This window comes from Martes martes (assembly GCF_963455335.1).
Source record: "Martes martes genome assembly, chromosome: 4".
NCBI lineage: Eukaryota > Metazoa > Chordata > Mammalia > Carnivora > Mustelidae > Martes > Martes martes.
The window spans coordinates 171,918,094-171,944,385 of NC_137891.1; the positions used below are offsets into that span (position 1 = coordinate 171,918,094).

Genomic DNA, 26,292 nt, shown 5'->3' on the forward strand with positions numbered 1-26,292 from the left:
TTCTAGCTAAGCTGCTGGTGTCGGAAACTCCTTCCAGCCGAACAGGATCTGTTCACCTCTAAGGCTCTGGCTTTCTAACTTATAAAGCGGGGAGGCTGAGAATAACAGCAGCAGAGGCCCTGGTTCATAGGGTTCATTTCCAACCTTGCCAGACTGGCAGGCCCCGCTCACTGGCTGTCATGCTAGCATGTTCCAGGGCTCAAGGGCAGTCCCCTCTCTTCTCTGCTCTCCGTCCCTACAACAGCACTTCTCCAACTTCAGTGTGAACACAAACCGTATGCAGATTGTGTTCACATGTAGAATCTGACTGAGTTGGTGTGGGGATGAGCCTGAGATTCCGTATTTCTAACCAGTTCCCAGATGCTGCTGTGGCTGGTCTGTGGACCACACTTGGAAAAGTCCAGCCTCTTGGTTCTCGGTTCTATAAACTTCCTCCAAGCGAATGACTCCAGATTTATACTTCTAATCCAGACCTCTTTCTGGAACTCCAACTTCTAGTTACAACTCTTAGCTGACATAACTATTTGGGTATTTAAAAGGTTTCTCCTGAGGCGCCTGGGTGGCTCAGTGGGTTAAGCTTCTGCCTTCTGCTCAGGTCATGGTCTCAGGGTGCTGGGATTGAGCCCTGCATCAGCCTCTCTGCTTGGCAGGGAGCCCGCTTCCCCCTCTCTCTGCCTGCCTCTCTGTCTACTTGTGATCTCTCTGTTAAATAAATAAACAAAATATCTAAAAAAAAAAAAAGTTCTCTCCCACAGAATTCTCAAACCTGTTCCTCCACATTTCCCTCAGTGTTCTGTTGAAGTCAAAAATATGGAAGATACTGTAAGACTTTCCTTTCTCTCTTAGCCTCTTTATCCAAATTGCCAACAAATGCTGTTTTACCTATAAAGCATATACCTGTTCACTTCCTCCCCATCTCTCCTCCCACCATCCCAGTCTAGGCCATTTCATCTCACATCTGAGCCACTGGCACGTTGGTCAGAGTCATCTTTTAAAAATGTAAATCAAATCATGGCACTCTTCTGCTTAAATTCTTCTAGGAGCTTACATTTTCCTCTGAATCAAACCCACACCCCTTACCCTGGGCCACAAAGCCCGGCATGACCAGCCCCACCTTCCTTTCCAACCTCATCTCATGCAAACCCCCGGCCCTGTCACAGCGATGTCGGCCTCTCTTTGGTCCCACCCTGAGCATGCCCAGGCTGCTTTCCTCCCAACTCTGCCCTGCCTCCCAGTCTTAGAGAGCCCCTTATCATTCAGTCTCAGCTTCTGGGTCACCTCCCCAGACCAGTCTTCCTGATCATGCCATCTCATACCCCAATTTAATTCTGTATGTGTCTTCCCATAGCTGACCTCAGTTTGTTAATTGTCCATTTCCCCTATTAGGAGGAAAGGCCCATGAAAACAATGACCTTGTTTTCTATTTGCTTCCCCAGTATCTGGAGCAGGGCCAAGGTGGGTGCTCAGAAAATACTTATTGGGGACAAATGTCATTCTCCTCTCTGAGCCTGTGTTTCCCCATCTATAAACACAGTTAATAATAGACTAGTATTTCTCTCACTGCGTTAAGATTAAATGAGATACACACGTAAGGCCCAGGCACAGTGCCTGGTACTTGGTCACTGGTGGCTAATAATACTATTACTCTTATTAATCTTATTAATACCATAACGGAATCCCCTGGCAGAGATGTGTAGGAAGGGGCTGGTGGGACTCCCACGTGCTCCCCAAACGACCTGAGCTCCAAGCAGCTGGGCTCATTGGCCCTGGTCCATTTCTTGCTGCTGCCAAAGTCCTCGACACCCAGTAGCAGAGAGGGGAAGTTCAGGGATGAAAAGCAGAGGCAAGCGTGCTTCAACTCAACTGCAAGTTTATTAGAAAGGCCATGGACAGATGAACCCTGAGTAACCAGCTGAGGAAGAAATGAAAAAGAGCCCCTGCGTCTCTCAGCCCGTCCCACAGGCCTCTCGTGAACTCTGTCCGGAGCAGACTCCAACACGAGTCAGCCCAAAAGTGCTTTCTGGGTCCTCCTCCTGGGGCTGCCCAATCTCCCTGCAGGGAACCCCCTGGCGGGGCCGGTGTAGATGCTGGTGCCTGAGCTGCGGGTCACAGGGTCCTGGTCCTCTCTTCTAGCAGGAAGAGGTTTAGACTGACCCCGCCGCCCCCCAGCAGAACAGAACGGAAAAGGAGCTGACCGTGAGTAGAGCAAGTTCCGCTAAACAGCCGAGGGCTCTAGAAGGTGGTGCTGGACTGCCTTGGAGGTATGTGCAGATGGCTACGGATGGCCCTTCGTGGGGGGCCCCGGGGTAGATGCCAAAGCTCTAAGGATTCTCTGCCGCAGAGAGCCCTGGTGTGATGCAGTGCCCCTCCTGGGGCCGCACTGACTATTTTCGCTCCCGGAAAGGCAAATGGATCTTGTAAAAAAATCCATGGCGTTTGATGCCATTTTTTCCTTAAAAAAAGATGAGTTTGTACAGTGAACTGATTTCAACCAGCAGAGCATGAGCCGAGAAGAGTCCATCCCAGGAAAGGAGAAGGCACTTCTCACACCCTCAGTGGGGGTGACCTGGGCTAGCTGCTTCCTGGGCCCCTCGGGGCTCCGCTCCCTCTGGCCCTGGGACTCAGGCCTGCTCCATCTGGGAAGTATGCCACCTCCATCAAGCTAGCACCGCCCTGCGGCCGGAACGCTGTGGCCTCTCACAGGGTGGTGGATGGCAGCTTCCTCACCCGCCGCTGGGCCAGGATCGATGATTCAATGGGCTTCAGCTGAGGGGTGGGCTTGGAGCTGTTGAGTGCAGAATAGGTGGCTGCCATGGCTCCCTGGGAGAGAAGGTGGGAGGTCAGATCACAACAGTTGGGGGTGCAGGTGGGAACGGGAACACGTGTTCCCTAGCTGCTCTGTGTTCCACACCCGCCCAATCCCCTGCCAAGCCAGCCTTGGTGGTCCGTCATGGTTGTCCTCCTGCCTCCTCCATCAGACTGGAGGCTTCAGAGGTCAGAGCCTATGTCCCCCAGAGGACCAACGACATCCTTGCGTATTAGACTGGGGCTCCCTAAGGGCAGATCTAGATATGGCATCTGTAGGCTACACCACCCAGGTTCTGGCCCACGGAACCCTGGCCTGGGCCACCAGAGGCCCAGTAGCCCGGAGTGGCCATACCTTCACCAGCTGCAGGTCCTGGTGGGACAGCTGGCTCTGCGGGAGCTTGTCTTTCTGGGTGATCCACGGGTGCTGCAGCACCTGTTTAGCTGTGAGGCGCTGGTGGGGGTCCACATGCAGCATCTTGGACACCAGGTCCTGGGGGCATGACAAACAAGAGGGTTGCTGGGAGGAACACACACCTGGGTTCCTCTGATGAGAAATGGGCAAGTGGCCAACTTCCATCATCTCCCACCATCTTCAGCCTGAACCCTTCCAGCAGCCCCTGTAATCCACTTTCCACATCACTCCAAGGCCTCCCCAAGCACAGGCCCTTCTTTGGGACTTCTTCCTGGAATGTTCTTTCCCTTCTCTTTCACCTTCTAGAAGCCATGAAGGAAGGTGAGGAGAACCTAAGGTTGAGATCAGGTAGACTCGGGTTCAAAACTTGAACTCTTCTGCTGATCGACTGAGTATCCTGGGCAAATTACTTCCATGTTTTGAGCCTTAGTTTCTCCTCTGAGAAAGAGGGAGAATGACACTATCTGCCTTGTAAGGCTGATTTGAGGTACTATTTATTAAGGGCTCAATCCTTTGTCTGGCACAGAGGCTCCCATAGCTGGAAGCTTGGTAATACTGAGAGCTCAAATGTTGCCTCCTCTGAGAAGGCCTCTCTGCTTGACATGGTCAGTAGCTCTGCTCCATGCCTCCAACGCCTGCAGTCCTGGAGGAGGACTTGCCTATCTCTGTGGGGTGGCATCTCTATTCCTTGTATGCAAGCCTATATCTCCTCCCACACCAAGTTCCCACAAGGCAAGGGCTGTGATTACACAGCCTTCTGCCCCCCCACGCAGGGCTCAGAACATGGGAAGGGCCGTGAATGGTCACCAGGTTGTCCAAACAAGGAAGGAAGGCAGTCTGCCTGGCTATCTTCCACTTGGAGAAGTACAGCAACAGGGATTTGTGGAACATTCCGCTTGCGGAAACGAGATTGCAGATTACCTATTCACGAACTGCTAAAAAGACCCGGGATGGGACCCTGCCTCCCCACTGCAAATGAGCTGGGCCTCATGGACTCACCTTGGCCGTCTCTGACACCGTGTTCCAATTTCCCCCACTCAGGGTGAACTTCCCACTGCCGATCCGGGTCAGGATTTCCTCTGGTGTGTCACTGGGTCCATTGGCAAATGGAGTGTATCTGGAGAGAAGTCCAGAAAAGTTTGGCCAAAGCCTCTGGCCCCCATCCTGGGCTCGGGGTGGGGGTAGGGAGCTGTGTTTCTCCCTTCAGACTGGGTGCTCCCCAGGGCAGGGCCACGTCCCTATCTTCAGACCTTCCTGAGGTGGGGCTGTGTCTCTTCCATCAGCCAAGCACCAGCCCTGCCTGTGCACTGGGGTTGGAGGAAGGGGCAGGGGAGAGGGGACGCTCACCCCGCCAGCATGGTGTACAACAAAATGCCCAGGCTCCAGATGTCGCAGCCTTCATCATAGCCCTGGCGTTTCAGCACCTGGCAGCAAGGAAAGCAGGGGAGGGTGGTTAGTCTGGGGCGGTGGCAAGTGGCCCCAGATGCTTGCGGGTTGCTCCCCAGGGTAGGACAAGGATCCCAACCATGGGCTGGATCCTCCCTGGGCACTGAAGCCAAGACCATACAGACTGGAATCCTGGACCATGTGGGGCCTCCGTAAAAGGGGCACAAGGCCTCCTGTGCCAGGCCCCCTTCCCCTCGCAGGTGAGGAGGCTGGCACAACTCACCTCAGGTGCCACAAAGTTGGCAGTGTAGCAAGGTGTCATGAGGAGCCCATTCTCAGCCCGCAGCTGCTTGGCAAAGCCAAAGTCACAGATGCGCAGGCATTCGGGGTTCCCAGACTCGTCCACGTACAGGATGTTGCTGGGCTTAAGGTCCCTATGAACAACCTAGGGGCAGAAGGTCTGGTCAGTTCTCAGTGTGGGCAGGCTGCCAGTGACCCAGGTCAACTGCCAGGGATGAGAGAGGGAGGAAGACAGGCTCAGAGAGGGACAGAAGGACCCAGAATCTGAAAGGAAGGGAAGGGGCTGAAATGGGGCCCTTGGTGCTAAGGGTACCACTGACCTGAATTTCGTGTGGATGCCTGCGAGGCAGCCCTAATTTCACCCGTGTCCACACCAGACTCTGCTTTTTCTGCCTTCTCCCCTCTTATGTGCTCATCACAGTTTTTCCCAAAGACAACTCCGTCAATGTTTCCCATGGCTTGGGTCAAAATCCTGAGTCCTCCTCAATTCCTCTTTTTTTACTCTCTTTGGGTGTGTTTTTTTTTTTTAATTTTTGAAGATTTTATTTATTTCTTTGACAGAGAAAGGGCACAAGCAGGGAGAGCAGCAGGCAGAAGGAGAAGCAGGCCTCCCGCAGAGCAGGGAGCCAGACTTGGGGCTCGATCCCAGGAACCTGGGATCATGACCTGAGTCAAAGGCAGATGCTTAACCAACTGAGCCACCCAGGCACCCCTTCGATTCCTTTTTTTTCCTTACGTTCCTCAATCAAGGCATCAGCAAGCTCTGCTGTCTCTACTACTGAAATATATCCAGAGCCCAAACCCTTTTCAACCCCTCTACTGGCAGCACACTGATCTCTACCAGGGACACTATCATTCCTCCCCTGTATTACAGCAACCACCTCCACTGGTCTCCCTGCTTCTCCCCTGCCCCCTACAGTCTGTTGTAAATACAGCAGCCAGGGGCGCCTGGGTGGCTCAGTCTGTTAAGCATACGCCTTCTGCTTGGGTCATGACCCCAGGGTCCTGGAATTGAGCCTCATGTGGGGCTCCCTGCTTGGTGGGGAGCCTGCTTCTCCCTCTCCCTCTGCAGCTCCCCTGCTTGTTCGCAAGCTCTCTCTTTCTTTCAAAGAAATAATCAAATAAATAATCTTTTAAATACATACATACATACATACATACATCAGCCAGAGTGATCCTGTTAAATGTAAGTCAGATCATGTCATCCTGGCTGGAACCCCTCCAAGGCTTCCCCTTTTAAGAGTCCTTACAAAGTCCTTACGAAGGCTACATGGCCCCACCTGATCTTTCCCCTGCCCCTCACCCACATCTCTTGCACTTTGTTGTCCTCTAGCACCCTCCTCCTTGCTCACAGCTTCAGCAACACCAGTCTCTTTGCACTTCCTTCAACATGCCAAGCACACTCCTGCCTCAGGACCTTTGCACTCACTGTTCCCACTTTTAGGAACATTCCTGCCTCAGGCATCTGCCTGGCCCATTCTCTTGTTTCTTTCAGGTCCCTGCTCAAATGTTACCTTATCAGTGAGGAATTCCCTGGACCATTCCATATAAAATAGCAAATACCAACCAGTACCCCTTAGTCTCCTCACCCTGCTTTATGTTTACCCATAGCATTTACCTCCATTTGACATAATATGTACTTAATTGTTTTTCTGAATCCAGCCACTGGAATGTAAGTTTCATGAGTTTTTCATTCACTGCTGTATCTCAACATTTACAATAGTTCCTAGCACGCAGCAGGTATTCGAGGAGCCTGTTGCCTGAATGACACTTACCACTGAGGCCAAAGCAAATGATTCCTCTGGTGACCCCCTGCTCCTCTGAGGTCTGAGGGCTGACCCACTCCTCTTTCCATTCTCCTCCCTCCCTCTGCAGGGTTCTGTGTAGAGCCACTCCTCGGTTACCTAATTATCGACAACTCTCAGATCGCAGACCCTAGCCTAGAACCTTCCTGAGTCCAGAATCATATAGCTGCTTACCAGATAGCAACCACTGAATGTTCCATAGACCCTTGAACCCAACACATCCCACAACATACTCAGTCTCACCCTCTTGCTCCTTCTCCCATGAACTAAAAAGGTGTTCTCAAAAACCTTCAGTGGCTCCCTACTACCTGCAGGACAAAGCCCGAAGTCCCCATCCCGGTGTAGGAGACTCGGTTATCCACTGCAGCCTCATTGTCCACGACAACCTCTCACTTGTCCTAAGCTCAGGCCAATGGAGGTTCCTTCGACCATAAATAACCATGTCTGTCTGTGGAACGGCTGCTCACCTCCAGCACTGAGCAAGGGTGAAGTGAACTGTGTGCAATGAACGAACAAACCTGCCTCTGAAACACACGGAGACCTTGCAGGTGAGGTTACTCTCACAGATTAGCTGGCTTTATGAGACGGCCCCTTCATAATCCCAGTCGAGCCCCAAGCCCTCTAGCAGATGCCTGTGGGGCGGGTAGGCTGGAGGGTAGACTTGGCCCAGGACAGTCCACGTCCACAGAGGGAACAGTGAGATAAGGAGGAGAGGGCTGCACCGGCAGGGGGGTCTGGACGACACCTGTGAGTTGTAGCCAAGCTCTTGGGCAGCCCCTGACTGGGCCGTGCCTGACCAGCTCCTAGGACTCTGTCCTTCCTAATCCAATCATATGGCCTAAAGACAGAGCCAGACCCCACAAACGTAGACTCTTCCCTGAGGAGGGCCCAGCCAAACTTCCCAGGAGTCAGGGACACTCAGCCGGGCTGAAGACACTGACTACCCAGTATGAGTGATCTTCCTGGTTTCCAAAGAACTCTCCTGCCCATGAGCTCACTCACGGCGCGGGGGGGGGGGGGGGGGGGGGGGGGCGGTGCTTCCGGTTATACCTAGGTCAGCGCACAGGGCAGGGACTGCTGGCCCTGTTCCCCAGAGAAGGAAACCAGGGCTATGAGAAGAGAATGGACTTGCTCATGCAAGTAAAAAACAGAGGTGGAACTTGAACCCGGCTTGGACCTTAATTCCACAGTCTTTGCAGGTGGTGTGACACAGATGACACTTTTGGAAAACCGGGATATGGAAGTTTTTGATCATTATCCTGCCCCCAAACTCCTCCAGGTGATGGTGGCTCACTATGGCAGGAAGCCCCCCACCCCCGCTGATTCTGATGTCATCCCCCCACTCCGGGTGTGTGTGTGCGGGGAGAGGGGGAGCCAGGCCAACCAGTCTAAAGGGGCAGCTGCGACCTGACCTACTCCAGCCCACAGTCCCCGCACAGCACCTTAGGCCCAGGTTTCAAAAGGAGCCAAACTACCCAACTCAACCAAATCCAAAGCAAAAAAACCACCCCACTGCCTGCAGACCAAACAAAATATGTACGCAGTCAAATGTAGCCACTGAGGAGCCACAGGCTGTGGCCTCGGGCAGAGCTGGGATTTCGGTAAGGCCAGAGTGCGAATCCTGGCTTTAACAGCCTGTGTGATCTTGGGCATGTCACTTACCCTTTCTAGACCTCAATTTTCTCACCTGGAAAATGGGGCTGGTGATGGTGCTGAGGGAGGAAGGAGCATATGAGTTATGTACCAGGAATATTTAGCACCGGGCTTGGGAAATGGCCCTGTAACTCCAGCACTCCCAGGGCCGAAGCCACCACCGTGCTGGACGTTCAGATACGGTGCATGCTTGTTAAGAAGCACTTAAAGGATCACCTGGGCAGCTCAGGTTAAGTGTCTAGCTTCGGCCCAGGTCATGATCCTGGGGTCGTGGGATCGAGTCCCGCATCAGGCTCCTTGCTTGGCGTGGAGCCTGCTTCTCCCTCTGCCTGCCATTTCCCCTGCTTGTGTGCTCGCACTCTGTCAAACAAATAAAATCTTTAAAAAAAAAAAAAGAAAAAAGAAGCACTTAAAGATTAAAGGACAATAAGGAGGAACTAGAGGACCAGGAAGCCAGATTAGCGAGGAGACTTTTACTTACTCCCAGAGCCTCAGCTCCCTCACTTATAAAATGGGCATAATGACATTACCCAACTTCCAATTGTCTGTTGGAACAATTAAGTGAGTTGATAAGTAAAGTGCTTAGAACTCAGGGGGCGCCTGGATGGCTCAGTAGTTAAGTGTCTGCCTTCAGCTCAGGTCATGATCCCAGGGTCCTCGGATCAAGCCCTGCATCGGGCTCCCTGCTCAGCGGGAAGCCTGCTTTTCCCTCTCCCACTCCCCCTGCTTGCGTTCCCTCTCTTGCTGTCTCTCTCTCTCTCTATCTGTCAAATAAATAAATAAATAAATCTTAAAAAAAAAAAAAAAGAACTCTGTCCAGCTTGTGGGAACTGCTATGTGGCTACTATTAGCAGCCACACGTCTGTCGCGGTCCCCATCACTGGAGGATGTGCGTTTAGGCGCCTGGGACCAGCCACACACTCACACACATACACACACACAGAAGTGAAGTTCTTCTATGCAAATCATCGGTCAAACAGAGAAGCCAAAGTGTCACTCTCTACTGACTTTTCAAACAGGCTCCCCCGGGCACAGTGGGCCCTTCTGGAGGCAGCAGGAGGGAAGCTGGGCTTAAAAGGGTTCCATGTGTTCCACAAAGAACTCTCGCAAATAAGATGAAAAAGATAGACAACCCAATTTTTAAAAATAAGCATAGGACTTGAACAGGCATTTCATGAAAGAGGCTGTCCAAAGTGGCAATAAACACACAAAGAGGGGCTCAACTTCACTGGTCACCAGGGAAATGCAAATGAAAACTGCCATGAGAAAGCCCTCCCCGTCTAGTCTACCGGAAGGGCTGGGATTACAGCCCTGCAAAAGCCCGAGCATCGGCAAGGACCCGAACTCCCGCATGCTCTGGAGGGACTGTAAGTGGGCAAAAGAGCTTCGACGAACTGCCTGGCATCACCTACTACAGATGAACACATACACACACACACACACACACTGCAACCCGGAGGGTCCGCTGCTAGGCGTGCACACAGTGTCACAACGCACATGTGTGGTCACCAAAAGACAAGTGCTACATCACAGCAGCATTATTTACTCGTCATTGTCAAACACTGATAACAACCCAAGGTCCATTAGCAGCAGAAGGGACCATAAAAGCATTGTCTCTTCACACAGTGGAAGTTACACGGCAATGAGGATCAGGGAGCATCGGCCACACAACCACGTGCAGGACAGTGTGTGATGTGGTGGGAGCCGGATACGACAGAGGGTGTGCACGTGAAATTCAAAGGCAGGCAAAATGAATCGAAGCTGTCAGCAGTCAGCTTAGAAGGGTCATCCCTGGGAAGGGGGCAGGGACTGGCAGGGATATTAACACATTTGGGGAAACTGGAAAAGCTTTGATTCTTGATCTGGGTGCTGATTATGTGGGCAGTTCACTTTTGGAAAATTTACTGACTTGTACGTTAGGATTCGTGTTTATGTCCTACTTCAGTAAAAAGATAACATTAAAACATATAGAAAATCCCAGGGGACCCTGTTGCTGGTTATCCCCTTTCCATCCCCCTTAGGAGAGTCCCAGCCTCTAGACCACAGATACTGCCAGTTCATAATCAGCTCAAAGAATCTCCCTCCAAATACCTCAGTGCGAGTTTCCCATTTCCTCCTCATCTCCCCTGGTATTTGGAAAGGGCCAGAAACTTCAGAGACCCACAGACTCGAGGCACTGGGAAAGAGACAACGTTCTCCCATGCCACGCCCCCCACGCAGCTGTCTGTACTTGGAGTTTATACACCCCTGGTAGAGAAGGCAGCTCTTGCTCTAGAAAGTCCTTCCTTGCTTTGAGCTTGACCCACTGGAAACTCACTGCTTTGGCTCTATCTTCTAAACCTTCTTGGGGGTGACTTTAACTAGTACTCACTTGAGAACAAAACAGGAAAAGGAAACATTTACTATCTGACCTGACATATTTAAATATTAGTCTATTTGCACTGGCCATTTCAAAAGCCCAAACCACTTCAAACATGACCATTAAAACGGTCAGTACATGTGGTAACCAAAGTGAAGCTCTGATTTTTTTTTTTTCTTTTACAAAAGAACCCCCCCTCATAAACTAGATGGAATCCGACACTGCCATTTTTGCAAACCCCAGCGAAATGACTGATGCAGGCGAAGATCCTGAGAGGATGAAAACACTGCACAGAAGGTTGGTGGGGGTCTTTACAACACCCCGCCAGGCTCACCCACTGACGCTGGGCTCAGGGTGTGATGCCATATCAAGTATACACCACACCTCCCATGAAGTGTTTTCTAACTCCTTGCTTCGGAAAAGAAGTTAAAGCAGGATATGATTAAGACTTTAGAAATAGGGGCGCCTGCATGCGGGAATGGTGCTCTGGCCTACTGGTGGCCCGGAGAGGGGTGGGGCATTAATTACAATTAATTACAGTCTGGCAGAAAAAAAAAGAGACTTTAGAAATAGAAGAATAGAAGCAATAAAAAAACAATGAAAATGATGCCATAGGGAGCCTGGGTGGCTCAGTCGGTAAAGCGTCTGCCTTTGGCTCAGGTCATGATCTCAGGTCCTGGGATAGAGTCCTGAGTTGGGCTCCCCATTCAGGGGGGATCCTGCTTCTCCCTCTGCTCACACACTCTCTCTCTCAAAAATAATTAAAATCTTAAAACAAAACAATATTTTAAAAAAATGATGCCATAAGGAAGCAAACACACATTCAGAATGTGGGACATTTCCCAGAATTGATCTCTTCAACTAGTCAATTGCATAAAAAAGGGAGGTTTTACTACAGACGTTATGTGGATGTATACATTCAACAAAGTCATCAGGTTTGGGGAGCCGGGGTGGCTCAGTCGTTAAGCGTCTGCCTGGGTGCCTGGGTGGCTCAATGGGTTAAAGCCTCTGCCTTCGGCTCAGGTTATGATCCCAGGGTCCTGGGATGGAGCCCCACATGGGGCTCCCTGCTGGGCAGGAAGCCTGCTTCTCCCTCTCCCACTGCCCCTGCTTGTGTTCCCTCTCTGGTTGTGTCTCTCTATCAAATAAATAAATAAAATCTTAAAAAAAAAAGTCATCAGGTTTACACTTAAGACCTACTGTATGCAAATTTTATCTCCGTTTTTAAAAAGAGACTTAAGGGATTTAAAAAGTGAATGAAAAGTGTAAATCTCCCAGAGATTGTGATTCCAGTATAATAATGGCAAAAAGATTCTTTGAAAAGACAATAGAGAAATGTACCTATTGACTAGGTAGCATGTGAACACGAGTAATTGTTAATTTTGAGAGTTGTTATGAAAGAAAATATCTTTTTTAGAGATAAGATATTTTAGAGATAAGATAATATGAGTTCTGAGATATGCTTTAAAATACTTTAATTATAGGGATTTATGGGTCAAGTGTCATAATGTCTGTAACTTCCTTTCAAATGCACCTGTAAAAATATACATTTACATGCAGAGACAAGGATAGAGAGAGAGAGACAAAGACAGAAACAAAGATTCAAAAAAATGTGGCAGACTGTTAAGATTTGATGACTCTAGAAGGGAAATGGTTTTCACTATAAGATTCTTTTAACTTTTCTACAGATTTGAACGTTTTCCTCAATAAAAGGGTGGGAGAAATTCTTCAGCAACGACAGAAAAAGAGAGGGAAGGAAGAAAGAAGGAAGGAAAAGAGAAGAAAGAAGAAAGAGAGGGAGAGAAAGAGGGAAAAAGAGAGATAAAAATCTCAACAATTCTTTAATCTGGGTGATGGGTATCTGGAGGTTCATTATACTTTTTTCTCATGGTTTTGTATATGTTTAAAATTTTTGATAATAAATTAATAATTTATTATTAAAAAAAAAAAAGCCACAGCCATGATCTGGCCCTATTCCTCCCAGTGCAGCATTTCCTGCGGGGCTACCTGGCCCATGGCACCTTCCCAGTGCAGCGAGGTGGCCGCTCCGGGTACCCTGAGCTCGCAGAGGAGGAAACGGCTCACAAGTGAGAGGCCTTCCCAGCTGTACACACAGTACTTGGACACAGCCAATCCTCGGATTCCAGAACCTGCCTTCTTAACCCCCATGCTGTGTGACTGGAAGCACCCCAAAACCTTGTCTCGTCCAGACAGAAACTCATGCTAACTCTGTTCTCAGCTTCTATTCACACCACAGGAAATTTTCTACCTCCACCCCATGCAATGATGAAGGCCACATCGTGTGGTTTGGACAAACACTTCTCGAGCACCTGCTGTCTTTCCAGCAGCATCTCCTCCTGCATCCAGTTCCTCTGTCCTAGCAGCGGAACCCACAACCAGATTCAGCTCCCGGCTGACCCGGCTGCTTCCTCACAGAAAAACCCACACCCTACCTGCAGCTCCCCAACCTCACTCCTCAGTGGGACACTCCGGCTCTATTCTTCCCTGCTGTGTGACCTTGGGCGAGTGACCTCACATCTCTGAGCCTTGCTCTTCTTCCCTGCGAAGTGGGGCCAATAACAGCACCTACCTCACAGGGTTGTTGTGAAAAGCAATTGAGATAATGTAAGGAAAGCACTCAGCATGGTGCCTGGCACACAGCAAGTACTGTGTAAACATTCCTTTTCACCATCTGGCCTCATGTCTCCCTCCTTCCCTTCCTTACATCCGTCTACTTACCCACCCACCATCCCTTTTCTCCCCTCTGGCTGGCTGCCTGAAGACGGCTACTGCCTGGGCCAGCCCGTGGCTCACGCACTCTACTGACGGTGAGACCCTTGGCAGCCCGCCACCCCCACTGGCTGTCCCCCACCCCAGACTTACCCCTTGGGAGTGCAGATACTCCACAGTTTTGCTGATAGTGTGCAGGACAAAGCTGGCCTCCCGCTCGGAGAAGAATTTCTGCCGCAGGATCTTGTCTAGCAGCTCCCCGCCCCGCATCAGCTCTGTCACCAGATACACATGCTTGCCATCATCGTACACCTGCCAGAGAGCTCAGTGTCAGGGCCCTCCCCTCCATGCCAGGCCTGGACCCCTTGGTTACCCGTTCACCAGGCCGGGGAAGAAGGACAGGAGCCTCAGACACGTGTTCTACTCTGTGCTTCAGTGGCCCTCGCGGGGCCTTCACTTCTCCGGGCCCCTGTCCTCCCCAGACAGGAGGATATTGGCACTGGTCCCCCAAGGGGCAGGAAAGCAGTCAGAGAATGCCTGAGTCTGAAGTGGAGGGCCTTGGGGCACAGCCAGACTGGAGGCACAAAGATCCTTCCCTCCCATGAGCAGAGGAGAATCAGAAGTCAAAGGAATGTTAGTCCTGAGACAAATCCCGGAGCTGAGTACCCCAGCCCCCATCCCAGTCTCAAGGCCCCCTCCCCTACTCACATCTTTCAGAGTGATGATGTTGGGGTGCTGCCCATACCGCAGAAGAATCTCAATCTCTTCTGAGGGATCCCGCTTGCTCTTGTCGATGACCTGAGGAAAGGGGGTATGTGGGCAAAATCAGGGGGACATTCTCCGGAGTCCCTCCCTGCCACGGAGCCCACACTGCAGGGCTTGGGGGGAGTCTCAGCCACATACCTTTCACCCACCCGCAGAGCCCAAGGCACCCACCCTCCCCCACCAAAGGGCGGTGGCTACATTGGCCTCCCCCAGCCCAGCAGCCTTGGCTGAGACACAGTCAAGAGGCCCACCTTGACAGCGTATTCCATATTGGTGGCCTTATGGACACAGCGCTTGCATACGGAGTAGGAGCCCACACCAATCGTCTCCTTTACGATGTAGCCATCGCTAAAAACCAGGTTTTTCCCATGGAGTTGCTGCAGGAAACCAACAGGTGGGGTTGACTCTCTGCTCTAGAATGCGGGGCTCGTACCCCAGCACCCACAGCCTTGGCTCGGTGGAGGTGGCACCAGGCAAGAGCCGGAGGCCTGGAGCCGCATCCTGTAACCTCAAGCAAGAATTTGCCCCGCTCAGGGGTGCCTGGGTGGCTCAGTGGGTTAAAGCCTCTGCCTTCGGCTCAGGTCATGATGACAGTGTCCTGGGATCGAGCCCCGCATTGGGCTCTCTGATCAGCAGGGAGCCTGCTTCCTCCTCTCTCTGCCTGCCTCTCTGCCTACCTGTGATCTCTGTCTGTCAAATAAATAAATAAAATCTTTAAAAAAAAAAAAAAAAAGGAAGAAGAATCTGCCCTGTTCTGGGCCTCCATTTTCTTTTTTTTTTTTTTTTTTTATTTAAAGAAGATTCAGGTACTACATGCTATGTCAGAGCAGAGGGAGGAGGGAGAAGGGGGGCGACTGCCCAGCTGATGTCAGATTTTCAAATGAGCAGGGTCCCCCCCGCAGCCAGTACAGACTCCACAGCAGGCCTGGGCCTCCATTTTCTATTCTATATGGGTACACGCCGTGGCTCTGGGCGTGGTCAGGCCGGGGTGACGGGGATAGGCAACAGAGCCGTCCAAACACATCGAGAGGCCTGTGGCTCTGAGAAAGCTGGGCAGGCCTGAGGGACGTAGGAGCCCTGAGCTGGGTCCCGGCTCTGCCACTTCCTGTGAACTTGGGTGAGCTGCCTCCCCCTTCTGGGGTGTCAGAGCCCACGTCATGAGGTGTCTTAAGGTTCTGAACCACTAACAATAGCAAATGCTTCTATAGCGCTTGGTCACAGGGCTGGCACTATTCTCAGCACCCTCCAGCAGGGACCGCAGGCCCCGACAGTCCTGGTTCACGCCTGTCGTCCTTGTATCCTGTCTGGTTTAGTGTTTGTCTTGGACAAAGATGTCCCAGTTGTATAATAAATTAGAGTCACCTTAACTCTACACACACAACAACCTATGGAGAAAGGTTCTCTCATCAGCCCCATTTATAGCTGAGGAAACGGAGGCCCTGGGAAGGTAAAAGTCTCCCTCAAAGTCCCTTACCTTGGAAGCTTTGAACCCAGGCCATGAGCTCTAGAGTCTACATTCAGGACTCCCAATTCTAAATTTCCCACAGAGCTGGGAAAGTGCACTCATGCGGAACAAACATGAGGAAACATGAGCCCTCTACCCCCCCATCCCCGTCAGGGACCTGCCAGCCACGCCACAGCCCCACCACCCTGGGCACCCCCTTGCATTTATTTATCTAGGCTCTACAGTGTCCCTGGCCCTGTGCTGGGAAATTTCGATCCATGTTGCCATCCAAGCAGAGAAACTGGGGCCCAAGGAGGTTGGGGGGCCCAACGGACTCGCGGTGACAGTCAGGGTTTGAACTCCAGGGCCTGTGCCCTCAGCCATTCTGCCCTGGTGGCTTCCAGGTAGAAAAGACAACAGAGCAGCAATCTCCTGCCCCCTCACCTGTACCACTGAGTGCAGTGGTGCCTGCGTGGCCCGAGGCTTGCCATCGTCCTCCATGAGGCCGGTGGCCACGAAGCTGAAGCCACGGAACAGCTGATGGGCGCCAGCGCTGGGGGGGATGCCTGGGGAGTCTGTGGGGGTGAGAGGGGGGTGTGACCCTGAGAAGGTACCCTTGACCCGGAAGGAGCCCTGCAGAGGGAGACCACGGGGCTTCCAGGCCTGCCTCAACAGCTGGCTATGGGGGGGCTTGGGCAGGCCACTCATGCCAGGCCTCAGTTCACGTGTGTTCAGACCAGCCCAGCCCTGACACACAAGAAACAGAAAAGACCCCCTCCACACTGGGCGTCTGGCCCAAGCCAAGATACTCCATCCCTTTCTGGAGGCCTCCTCCCTCAGGGCCTCCTCCTTCGGGCCCATCTTCTGTACAGCACCAGGAGGGACAGTCCCAACTACAAAGCCACCCCTTGCCTGAACCCTTCAAGTGCTCCCCTCTGCCCTCAGAAAAAAGCCCAACTCCTCGGCCTTGTGATCTGTCCCTGCTCTGCAGCTCAGCCTCACCGGACTCCCCAGGTCCTCAAAGGAGCCCCTGAGCCCCCGCACATGCTGTTCCCTCAAACTGGGTACTCCATGGCTTCTGAGTCCTTCAAGGCTCGGCTGTCACGCTCCCCTCTGAGAAACTCTGCCTGAGGCTGCTCCTCCAGCTCCCCACCTCCTGCAGCTGTAGTTGTCACACTGCCCCACAGTCTTCACATCTCCCCCCCAACTACAGTCGGAGCCATGTGAAGGCAGGGCCAGTCCCCGCGGCTGACCGCTGGCACACACAGCAGGAACCAGGTACAGATGGATCAGACACGTGAATTGAGATGGGACAAACTGTTGGAGAAGTGCTCCGCTCCCTGACATCAGAGATGTGCAAGCCACAGTGAGAAGACCACCCCCTCTGCTAAAACCCATCCATCTGGGAATCCTTCCAGAACTAATACTCCCCCCTCAGTATCTGGCCAATACATTGGGATTTATCTAACCCCCTCTCAGAAGCCCCATCTTTGGCTTCTTGCAGTAACCCCAGGAACCGAGTGGTTCTGTGGCTGAGCCCATGTTGTAGATGAGTACACTGAGGTCCAGTGATCAGAACAGCCAAAGGCGATTCCCACACTTGCCCTGACCTGTGGGTGCTGTCACCTCTGCTCCGCCAGACTCTCTCCACCTCATGTTTTTGCTGGGTCGGATTCTTTAGCCCTGACGTGAATGTGAGCCTCCTGTGTTCGGTCTTCCCAGTGGGCTGGAAGACGCCCGGGGCAGGGAGCCTGACTTTTCCACTGTGGCCTTAACCACCCACCCCCCTACCCCCTCACCCAGATACAAAGAGCCTACAGAGCCCTGGGGTAGGAGGGTCAGACCGAATAAGATAGGGACAAAGAATCAGAGACCTACCCTCCAGTCTGCCCACACGCCTAGGCCTGCCTGAGTCTCTGGCCACCCCTCTGTCCCAAGGGGCCCCTGACTCCCTGCTTCCCTCCTGCACCAGCCCAAGACAAACCGGACCACAGACGCACCCTTGGGTGTGCGGGATGTGAACTCAGTGTCAAAGTAGAAGGTATCATCGGGTTGTGCCACAGCTGGCTTGAAGGGCGGCTTGATCTCACGACGGTATAGCTTCTACAAGGGGAGGCGGGCACCCCAGTCAGCACGGCACCCCCAACAGCCCACCAGGAGCCTCAGGTGGGAGAAGGTAACTGGCTTGGAGCACAGGCTGTGCAGACAGGGGCACAACTGCTGGCCCCTGGGAGGCCAGCCCTGCCTCCGAGGCCATGCTATCACCCTCCGCTCCACCTCTGGGGCCCTTGTTGGTATAAGCTCCCCCTCCCCCACAGGCAAAGCCCTGACTGGGGCTCTGGGGTGGACAGACACACTCACATTCCAGTCAATGGTAGAGTAGAAGGCATGCCGCTTGATTTCCTCTGCCCCATCAGGGCCGGAGCCTGAAAGAGCCCAGATGAGGGGTATGCCCCTGGACCATCCAAGCCCCCAGATCCCCACCCTGTTTGCTGTGTGACCCAGACCTGCATGGTCTGGGACCAGTGGCTGTAGCAGTCTACTGGGAGCATGGGGGACGATGGGCTCCCCCTGCCCCAAATCCACCCAGCCATCACCCCAAAGGCCTACTGCCCACTCGGCATTTTCCACTTTCTGGAGACCCTTATGATTATTAAGCTCCAGGGTACTAACACAAGAAGAAAGAACCAGCGAATCAGACAACTTGCCCAAGGCCACACAGAACAGAAACTGGCCTTGTTCTGAGATCTGCAAAAGCCCCCCATCTCCCTTCCAGCCAGGCCTCCTCTCTGTTGCTCTTATCCCATGTCCTTGTCAGCCACTGGGCAAACTCTCAGTCCATCCAACCCCAGGGACCCAGACTGGACCTTACAAAGCTGGTCATGGTCCAGAGGAACCCAGGAGCCAAGGAGCCAAGACATACCGAACATCTACTACGCACCAGGCACGTTCATGCAACTTCACTTAGTCAGCAGGGCTCAAGAGCATCATCTCCCGTGGAGACAAGGACACGGAACTCTGGGAGGTGAAGCCAACTGCCTTGGGTCACTTAGCTCATAAATGGCCCTCATTCAACAAATATTTATGGAGGGACCACTGTGTGCGGGGCGGTGAGGACCTGACACGGGGCCAGGATTGGGACCTGAGCCTTCTGCCTCTTGAGCTCACGCTCTTTCTCTTGTGCCAGCAGCCTTGGCGAAGGAGCTGTGGGGGGGGGCTCTGTCCTTGTCCCCAGGGAGAGTGGGGATGACTCAGTTCCTGCCTTCCCCCTACACACAGGTCACCCCCCCCCCAACAAACACCACACATGGAGCCCGAAAGCAGGGTGGCCCGCGGCATTGTCTGCCCACACAAAGGACAACAGCCCCTTTCAGCCCAGATGTGGCTCTGTGGCCTAGGCTGCAGCTGTGGCCCGCTCCCCTCCCGAGCTGGGGCTGCTTACCAAGCCGGTTGGCAGGATTCCGCTTGAACAGGGCCCGCAGGAGGCTCTGGGCTTCTGTGCTCAGAAACTGGGGCATGCCTAGCTTCGCCCTAAAATAGCCCCCAGGTCTCATCAGGACTGAGCCCGTGCCCAGAGGCCCTGTCTCCCCTCCCCGTTCTGTCTAGGTCGAATTTCCAGCTCAATCCAGACAAATCATCAACTAACTCAGGGATTCCCCTCCCAAGCCCGGGAAAGCTTAAGGCTTATCCCAGAGGAGGGTCTCAATGGGGAAACCTGGGGCAGGTACAGGGCACTGTTCTGGCCCCCAGGCTAGGGCCAGCATCAGGGGAGCCCTGGATGTGTCAGGGCATGGCTGGTGCTTACTTCAGAATCAACGTCATGGTCTCCTTCCGGTCCTTCCCCTGGAAGGGCAGGGAGCCGGTCAGCATCTCAAACTGCAAAGGACAAGGGTCTGTGAGGCTCTGGTCTCCATCTCCCATGTCCCCCACCTCCTCCCACCTGGGCCACTCAGCTCCTTTCCCAGGGTTCTTGCTGGACTGTGGCAGGGCCCCCCGGGTAAGGAATTGTGACCAGCTCTCTTTCTCTTTCCAATCAGAACACCGAAAGCAGTGCTAGGGGGCTAAGGCTGGGGGATTCCTTCCTCCCAAGGAAGGGACCTGTGCCTGCGGGAAGGGTGAGGCAGCTTGGCGGGGAGAAGACAGGAGGAAGTCAAAGACAGTATGAACCCCCTCACTGCACAGACGGGAAAACTGAGGCCTGCAACATGAGCTGAATGCTTCAGCCCTGTCTGGGCACTCACCATCAACACCCCATAGGACCACCAGTCCGCGCTGTGGGTATGGCCCTGGCGGTTGACGACCTCGGGGGCCATGTACTCCACCGTCCCGCAGAAGGAATAGGCTTTTTTCTCATGGTCAATGGCCTCCTTGCTCAGGCCAAAGTCTGTGGCAAGGAGGGCAAAAGGACACATCTTTAGGAACCTCCTGCCTTCCTTGCTGCCAACCCCTGCGCTCCCAACCCCCCTGCCCACAGGCCTGAGGGCATCACCCCCGTGACACTTCGGAGGAGGCTAAGGCCCTGAGACGTTAGGTGACTTGCTCAAGGCTACCTAGTGGGGAGCTAGGGTTCACACCCAGGCCATCCAAGTCTCGGGCCTGGGCTTCTAACCACTTCCAAGGGCGTGGCACAGCCTCTGAGGAAGGATCTCCTGGTTCTCAGCCCAGGCCTCTCAAGAGCCCATCCCGCCCTCCCTTGGGACCTGAGGAGGGGGAGCAGGGGCCCTCCACTCACCAGTGAGTTTGATGTGGCCCTCCTCGTCCAAAAGGATGCTGTAATGGAGAGAGAGGGGTCAGGCCTTTCAGCTGTGGCCCTTGGGGTCTGGTGACACAAGGGGGGCTATGGAGGGTGGGCCTAGCCCAGAGAAGGCGACCCAGCCAGATCGATCTGAGGAGAGGCAGATGAAGCAGGCTGGTGCCACCATTGCCTGCCTTCTTTGCTAATCCTTGGAACAATGGGCTGATGTAGGTACTATTAGGGCCCTATTTCAACAATTGGGGAAACTAAAGCTCAGAGAAGTTAAGTAACCCTACACAGTCACAGAGCTAACAGGTGGTGGAGATAAGACTCGAATTCAGGTCTGCCTAATGCTAAAACCAGGTGTCATTCCAGCCAAGCACGTGCCCCTGGCTCCCCCAAGTTACCGTTTGAGGATGGATATTAAGGAAAATTCTAGAGAGGACCATCACAAGGAATGACCCTCCGTGATGGCATCTCAGATATCACACTAGATTAGCAAAAAATGTAGGCAATCACCAGCACAGAAGAGCCCCGGCCTTGTCAACGGCAGCCCCCCAAGGTGGGCCTGCTGCCACCACCAGCCCACTCCATCCATCTGTTCATGGGGCACCCAGAGAGAGAGAGAGACTTTGTTGGGGAGAGTCCCGCCCACCCATCAGGCAACACCCCAGGGCTGGCCTCTGCACTCCCTAGGGAGGCTGGTATGGAGGCCGGGCTTCACTCACTTTTCAGGTTTGAGGTCCCTGTAAATGATGCCCAGGCTGTGCAGGTGGTCCAGGCCCAAAGCTAGCTCAGCCAGGTAAAACTTCACATCCTCCTCCGTGAACATCACCTACAATGGGCGGGCAGGGGCGTCAGATGGGGGCGTCTCTCCCTCAGGAGCTAGGGTTCTGGGCACTCAGCAGCCTCCTGGTCCTCAGGCCCCCCCCGGGGAGGACCTTCAGATACCCCCGGGCCACACACTCTTCTCTTTATAAAGGGGCTTGAGTGTGAAATGACTCACATACAAGTCACTCGTTGTGGCATTGTTCTGAAACAGCAGAAGGGTTGCAAAGGGCCCAGGGGTGGAGCGGGAGACTGGACTGAACTGTCTGTCCCGCGCATGCGGCCATAACCGCATGGGGAGTCTCTCCAGGTTCTGATATGGATCGATCTCTAAGATACGCTGTCTTGAGCAAGGCAAGATTCAGAACGGTGTATACAGGGCAGTACTTTTTGTGTAAGAAAATGGGGGTTGGAACTCAGAACGTGTAGCCAAATGGTTGGTACTACTAAAGAAACATGGGGTGCTTAAACAAGAAATCAATAAAAATGTTTACCTACGGGGGGGTAGAGGGACTGGGGTGGGAGGAAGACTTCTCAATGATATTTTTCTTTTCAATCATGTAAACGTATTACCTATTCAAACATTAAAATAACATTTAAAAAATCTTTTAAAGTTTGCTTCTCTTCTAAAGTCTGACTTGTATTAATGGTCCCGCTTTTAGATCTGGCTCAAATTATTTTAGGTCCGCTAAAATCCTTTTGGTTAGGGGAGCCTGGGTGGCTCAGTCGGTTGGGTATCTGCCCTCAGCTCGGGTTATAGTCTTGGGGTCCTGGGATGCAGCCCCACGTCGGGCTCCCTGCTTGGCGGGAAATCTGCTTCTCCCTCTTCCCTCCACCTCTGTCCCTCCCACTCATGCTTGCTTGCTCGCTCTCTCTCTCTCTCAAATAAATAAAATCTTAAAAAAAAAAACAAACACATAGGACATAATGTTAAAATATCTAGATTTCTGGGAGAATTTGGGCTTCTTCCCATCCTCACAGCCCTGCCCGGGGCAGCCTCAGAAGAACGGAGGTGGCGGGCTGAAAGACCCCTTAGCTCTCGGGAACCAGGATGGCGTCAGACACAGGGCCTGAGCCTCCTCACCCACCCCGGGAGAAACTCTGCGGCTTGGTCAGGACGTACACTCTGTCCCAGGGTAGGTTCCTAGGTCAGGGTCGGTTGGGCAGGACTGGATGGTCCCCGGTCCAAGCCACACTGGCCACGTTCTTCACAGAGCTCTGGAATGAGAGGCCTCATCCCTCCAGCTCCATCCCGGGGCCCTATGGCGGTGGGGTGTCAGCTCACCTCTTTAGAGAGCCGCGTGAAGAGGTCCCCGCCACGCAGGAAGTCCAGAATAAGATAGAGCTTTCCCTCAGTCTGGAAGGCTGGGGAGAGGGGAAAAAATGCGGAGCCAGTCGGGCCTTGGGCCCTGCCCCTCTGCCCTAAGCTCCCTTGGCCTGCTGGGGGTGGGGGCAACATCCGGGAAAGGCAGCAGCCCCCAGGCAGGGCAAGGGCTGGCAGGCAGGCTGGGAACTCAGGTAGGGTCTGCGGTCTCACCATAGTGCAGCTTCACCACAAACGGGTGATTTACATCCGCTAGGATGTCTCTCTCCATCTTGGTCCGAACGCGGTCACGCACTGGCCAGGAGAAAAAGACAGTCACGGAGAATCCGGCCCCCCGAAACGATCATCCCCAAGCTCTGGCTAAGCAGGGATCTCTTTTCCACGAGTTCCTCACACCTCATGGGAGTGCCCAGGGCTGGGCCCCAGGCACCCTGCCCATTCCTCGCGCCCCATCTCTGCCCCATTCAATCCAGCCAGTCTGAGCAATCTGTTCTGTCCTCTGTGTGCTTGTAACCTTTGCCCCCAAGGCTCCCCACAGCAGGATGCTTTTACCAGCCCCCTCCCCACCTGGCACCAAAAAATCCCTAATGTTGGTCTGGGGGATGGGGATATAGTCACCTGGGAGCTAGTTAGGCAGATTCCTTTCCTTGGGCCTAAAATTCAGACTCATGGGCCTAAGCAGGCACCCTCACATACTTTTTCTTTTCTTTCTTTCTTTTTTTTTAAGAATTAAAGTCCTGGGGCGCCTGGGTGGCTCAGTGGGTTGAGCCTCTGCCTTCGGCTCAGGTCCTGATCTCAGGGTCCTGGGATCGAGCCCCACATTGGGCTCTCTGCTCAGCAGGGAGCCTGCTTCCCCTTCTCTCTCTGCCTGCCTCTCTGCCTACTTGTGATCTCTCTCTCTGTCAAATAAATAAATGAAATCTTTAATAAAAAGAAAAAAGAATGAAAGCCCTTAGGGCACCGGGGTGGCTCAGATGGTTAACCATCTGCCTTCGGCTCAGGTCATGATCCCAGCAGGTTCCCTGCACAAGCTCCCTGCTCAGTGGGGAGCCTGCTTCTCCCTTTCCCATTCTCCCTGCTGGTGCTCTCTCTCTCTCTCTCTGTCAAATAAATAAAATCCTTTAAAAAACAAAAAAACAAGAATAAAAGTCCCTAGGCATTCTGATCACCAGCAGCTTTTTCTTTGACTCAGCTCAGGCCTCACCTCCTCCAGGAAGTCTTCCTTCAACGGCCAAACTGAATGAGCGCCCTCTCTCCTACAGTGCTTGTGCTTGCCCCTCCAGAGCACTTTTCACCCTCTCCTTTAATTTCCTTGTTTCCTTCACCAGACACGGCATGGGCCATGCTGGAGCCGGACTATTCCAGCCACTGTTTCCTAAATACACCTTACATTTTTATACTTTTGCTCAGGCAAACACCTCCTTCCTGCGGTACCTCTTCTCTACCATTTTAGTCTGGAGAACTCCTAACTCATCCTTCAAGGCACAGCTCAGGTGGCCCCTCCTTATGTGAGCCTACTCTCTGTGAGGCCATAACCCGCCAGCCCCTGGGCTCCCCACTCACAGCCCCAACTGCCCCACACTGCAGGCTTGACTTGGCCACTCGCATCCTGGCCTGGGAGGCCTTCAGAGCAGTGACCAAGTCCTCCGCCCTCCCTGCCATGGCTCCCATCATCCCTCCTGGGGAATGACTTCTACCCCTACCAAGCTGGCATGAGGGCACCAAAGCTACAGCACCCAACAAACAACCCTCCTTCATGGGCCACAGGACCCCTAAAGTCTACAAGGTCGACACTTCTGATCCTCCCCACCTCACCCCAGCCAGGGCCCACTCCTCCCCCACCACCAGCTGGTCAGTGTGGCTGCCCTGGCTCCCAGACTGCTGAAAGGGTCACTGCCCAGCCCAAAATCCACCACCACCCACCGTCATGCCCTTTCTGAGCCTTGGAATTCCAGACCTGGCCTTGGGCTCCCTTCTGAACCTCCCTGCTCTCCATCTCTGTGGCTCTGCCTCAACTTCCCCTCTCCTACCCTCCCTCACTGTCTCCCAGACTCTCTTCCTCTTCCTTCACACCCTTCTCCACCCTGAGAGGTTTCTCTCAGCCTTCCAAGCATGAAATAGCTCTCCCAGCTCATGTCAATGCCAGGCACGAGAGGACCCCTGCCACAAACACACGTGCTCACCCCTTGCCTCCCTTCCAGATCTTTATCTCTAGCTACGGCAATGGGTGCTTGGCTTGGGGGAAGAACGGAGGGATGAGGCTAATCCCCCAGAAGTCTTTTCTTTGAAACAGATGCTGTCTTTGCCATGAGGTGGGAGGGGGGTAAGGGGAGGCCGAGGACAGACCTGTTTCTCTACCTTCAGACAAGGGGCTCCTGGAAATAGAGCCATCTCCACCATCAGACCCAACACTCTGGAGAACAGGGCTGTCTCCCTCAATCCTGTGCCCAGCCTGGGCTCTGCATGGGGAGGTGACCTTCACTCACCTTTCAACGTTGCCTTCTTTAGTACCTTCATGGCATACAGGTGCCCACTGTCAGGTCGGGTGACCTTCCGCACCAGGAAGACCTGAGAATGCAATGGGGAAAAGGCAGAGGAGAAGCTGGGGAGGCCTGTTAGCTCCCATCCCCCAGGCCCCAGGCTTACCTCTAATTTCCCTAAGCCCCAGGTTGACCTTTTGCCCTCCCTGGGTACCAAGGTGACCTCCTCTCCTCCCCTGAGACCCATCAACCCTTGCCCTCTGGTCCTGAACCCCAAGGGGATGCCTCACCCCCACCTCTGACACGACCAGTGTGGCCCTCCCAGTTGCGGGCCCAGGACTCACTTTGCCAAAGGATCCCTGGCCCAGAACCTTGAGCAGCTCAAAATGGGATGGGTCGGCCTTCTCAGAGCCAGCCTTGACGTGGTGCGTGATGGAGATCTCCTTGAGGACGCCCTCATCCTAATGGGAGGGATAGAGCTGGTGAGCACAGGGGGGCCCATCCAAGCCCCCTCCCCCTGGAGACAGGGCTCTGCTGGCCACACCAGACAGCTGTACCGACAGGGCCGACCTCTGGCCACACCAGACAGCTGTACCGACAGGGCCGACCTCCTCTTCGAAAATGCCCCAAGGGTCTCAAGGGCCAGGGAGGGTCAAACCACCAAGTGCCGCATCAGGTGAGGCCCAGCTCCCACCGCTCCTGCTGCTCTGGCCCGGGGAGGCCCAGGGAGATGCCCAGGCACGGCACGGGTTGTGCCTGTGGGACTCCCTTCCCCCTGCTGCAAAGGTTTTGCTTTTGCCACAGTAGGAAGTAGAGCTTGTTCTCGTACCGGGGAGGCAGAGCTGGGCTTTTATTCCTGTCAGAGTGGATGATAGGATCCTTCTGGCCAGAAGGATGGCCCAGAGTCACAGAGACTCAAAGTCCACCAGAGACTACCCACACTAACCCAGTAAGTGCCAGTCTGGGGTGGCCAGGAGCTGAGGCCAAAGACTCGATGAGCTCCCCCCGCCCTTTGAGACTTCCGTCAGAGGAATCTACTAAAAACCCCTTGCCAGGTCCTAGCTCTTCCAGGACCCTCCTGACCTCCCTCCAATCAGCCGCTGGTACCCTGGAGCCTGAAGCGCCTCCTCACTTCCCCAGGAAGCAAGTCTGGGCAGGGGCCAGTTGTCCAGCCAGGCCGGGCCGGGGCCAGGAGAGCCGGAAGCCAACTGAGGCCAAACTCGCCGTCCAGGCACCTGCTCCAAGGGCCCCCGCCAGGCCGGG

At 53.7% G+C, this 26,292-nt stretch overlaps 1 protein-coding gene across 3 annotated transcripts in view; it reads right to left on the reverse strand.

Moving 5' to 3' along the window:
• Window positions 1-1,850: 1,850 nt before the first annotated feature.
• RPS6KA1 (ribosomal protein S6 kinase A1) overlaps window positions 1,851-26,292 on the reverse strand; it is a 38,465-nt gene continuing 14,023 nt past the window's right edge. For all 3 annotated transcript variants that reach the window (XM_080801286.1, XM_080801287.1, XM_080801285.1), the window contains 20 exons: window positions 25,374-25,490; window positions 25,036-25,117; window positions 22,763-22,843; window positions 22,511-22,590; window positions 21,126-21,232; window positions 20,395-20,432; window positions 19,904-20,046; window positions 19,468-19,538; window positions 19,105-19,193; window positions 18,024-18,088; window positions 17,663-17,765; window positions 16,107-16,237; window positions 14,470-14,595; window positions 14,162-14,251; window positions 13,607-13,765; window positions 4,890-5,051; window positions 4,568-4,644; window positions 4,220-4,337; window positions 3,161-3,298; window positions 1,851-2,820 (listed from right to left, as the gene is read on the reverse strand). In XM_080801286.1, coding sequence (XP_080657412.1) covers window positions 2,698-2,820; window positions 3,161-3,298; window positions 4,220-4,337; window positions 4,568-4,644; window positions 4,890-5,051; window positions 13,607-13,765; window positions 14,162-14,251; window positions 14,470-14,595; window positions 16,107-16,237; window positions 17,663-17,765; window positions 18,024-18,088; window positions 19,105-19,193; window positions 19,468-19,538; window positions 19,904-20,046; window positions 20,395-20,432; window positions 21,126-21,232; window positions 22,511-22,590; window positions 22,763-22,843; window positions 25,036-25,117; window positions 25,374-25,490 — 2,100 coding nt within the window. In that variant the 3' untranslated portion in view covers window positions 1,851-2,697. The remainder of the gene's footprint in view (window positions 2,821-3,160; window positions 3,299-4,219; window positions 4,338-4,567; window positions 4,645-4,889; window positions 5,052-13,606; window positions 13,766-14,161; window positions 14,252-14,469; window positions 14,596-16,106; window positions 16,238-17,662; window positions 17,766-18,023; window positions 18,089-19,104; window positions 19,194-19,467; window positions 19,539-19,903; window positions 20,047-20,394; window positions 20,433-21,125; window positions 21,233-22,510; window positions 22,591-22,762; window positions 22,844-25,035; window positions 25,118-25,373; window positions 25,491-26,292) is intronic.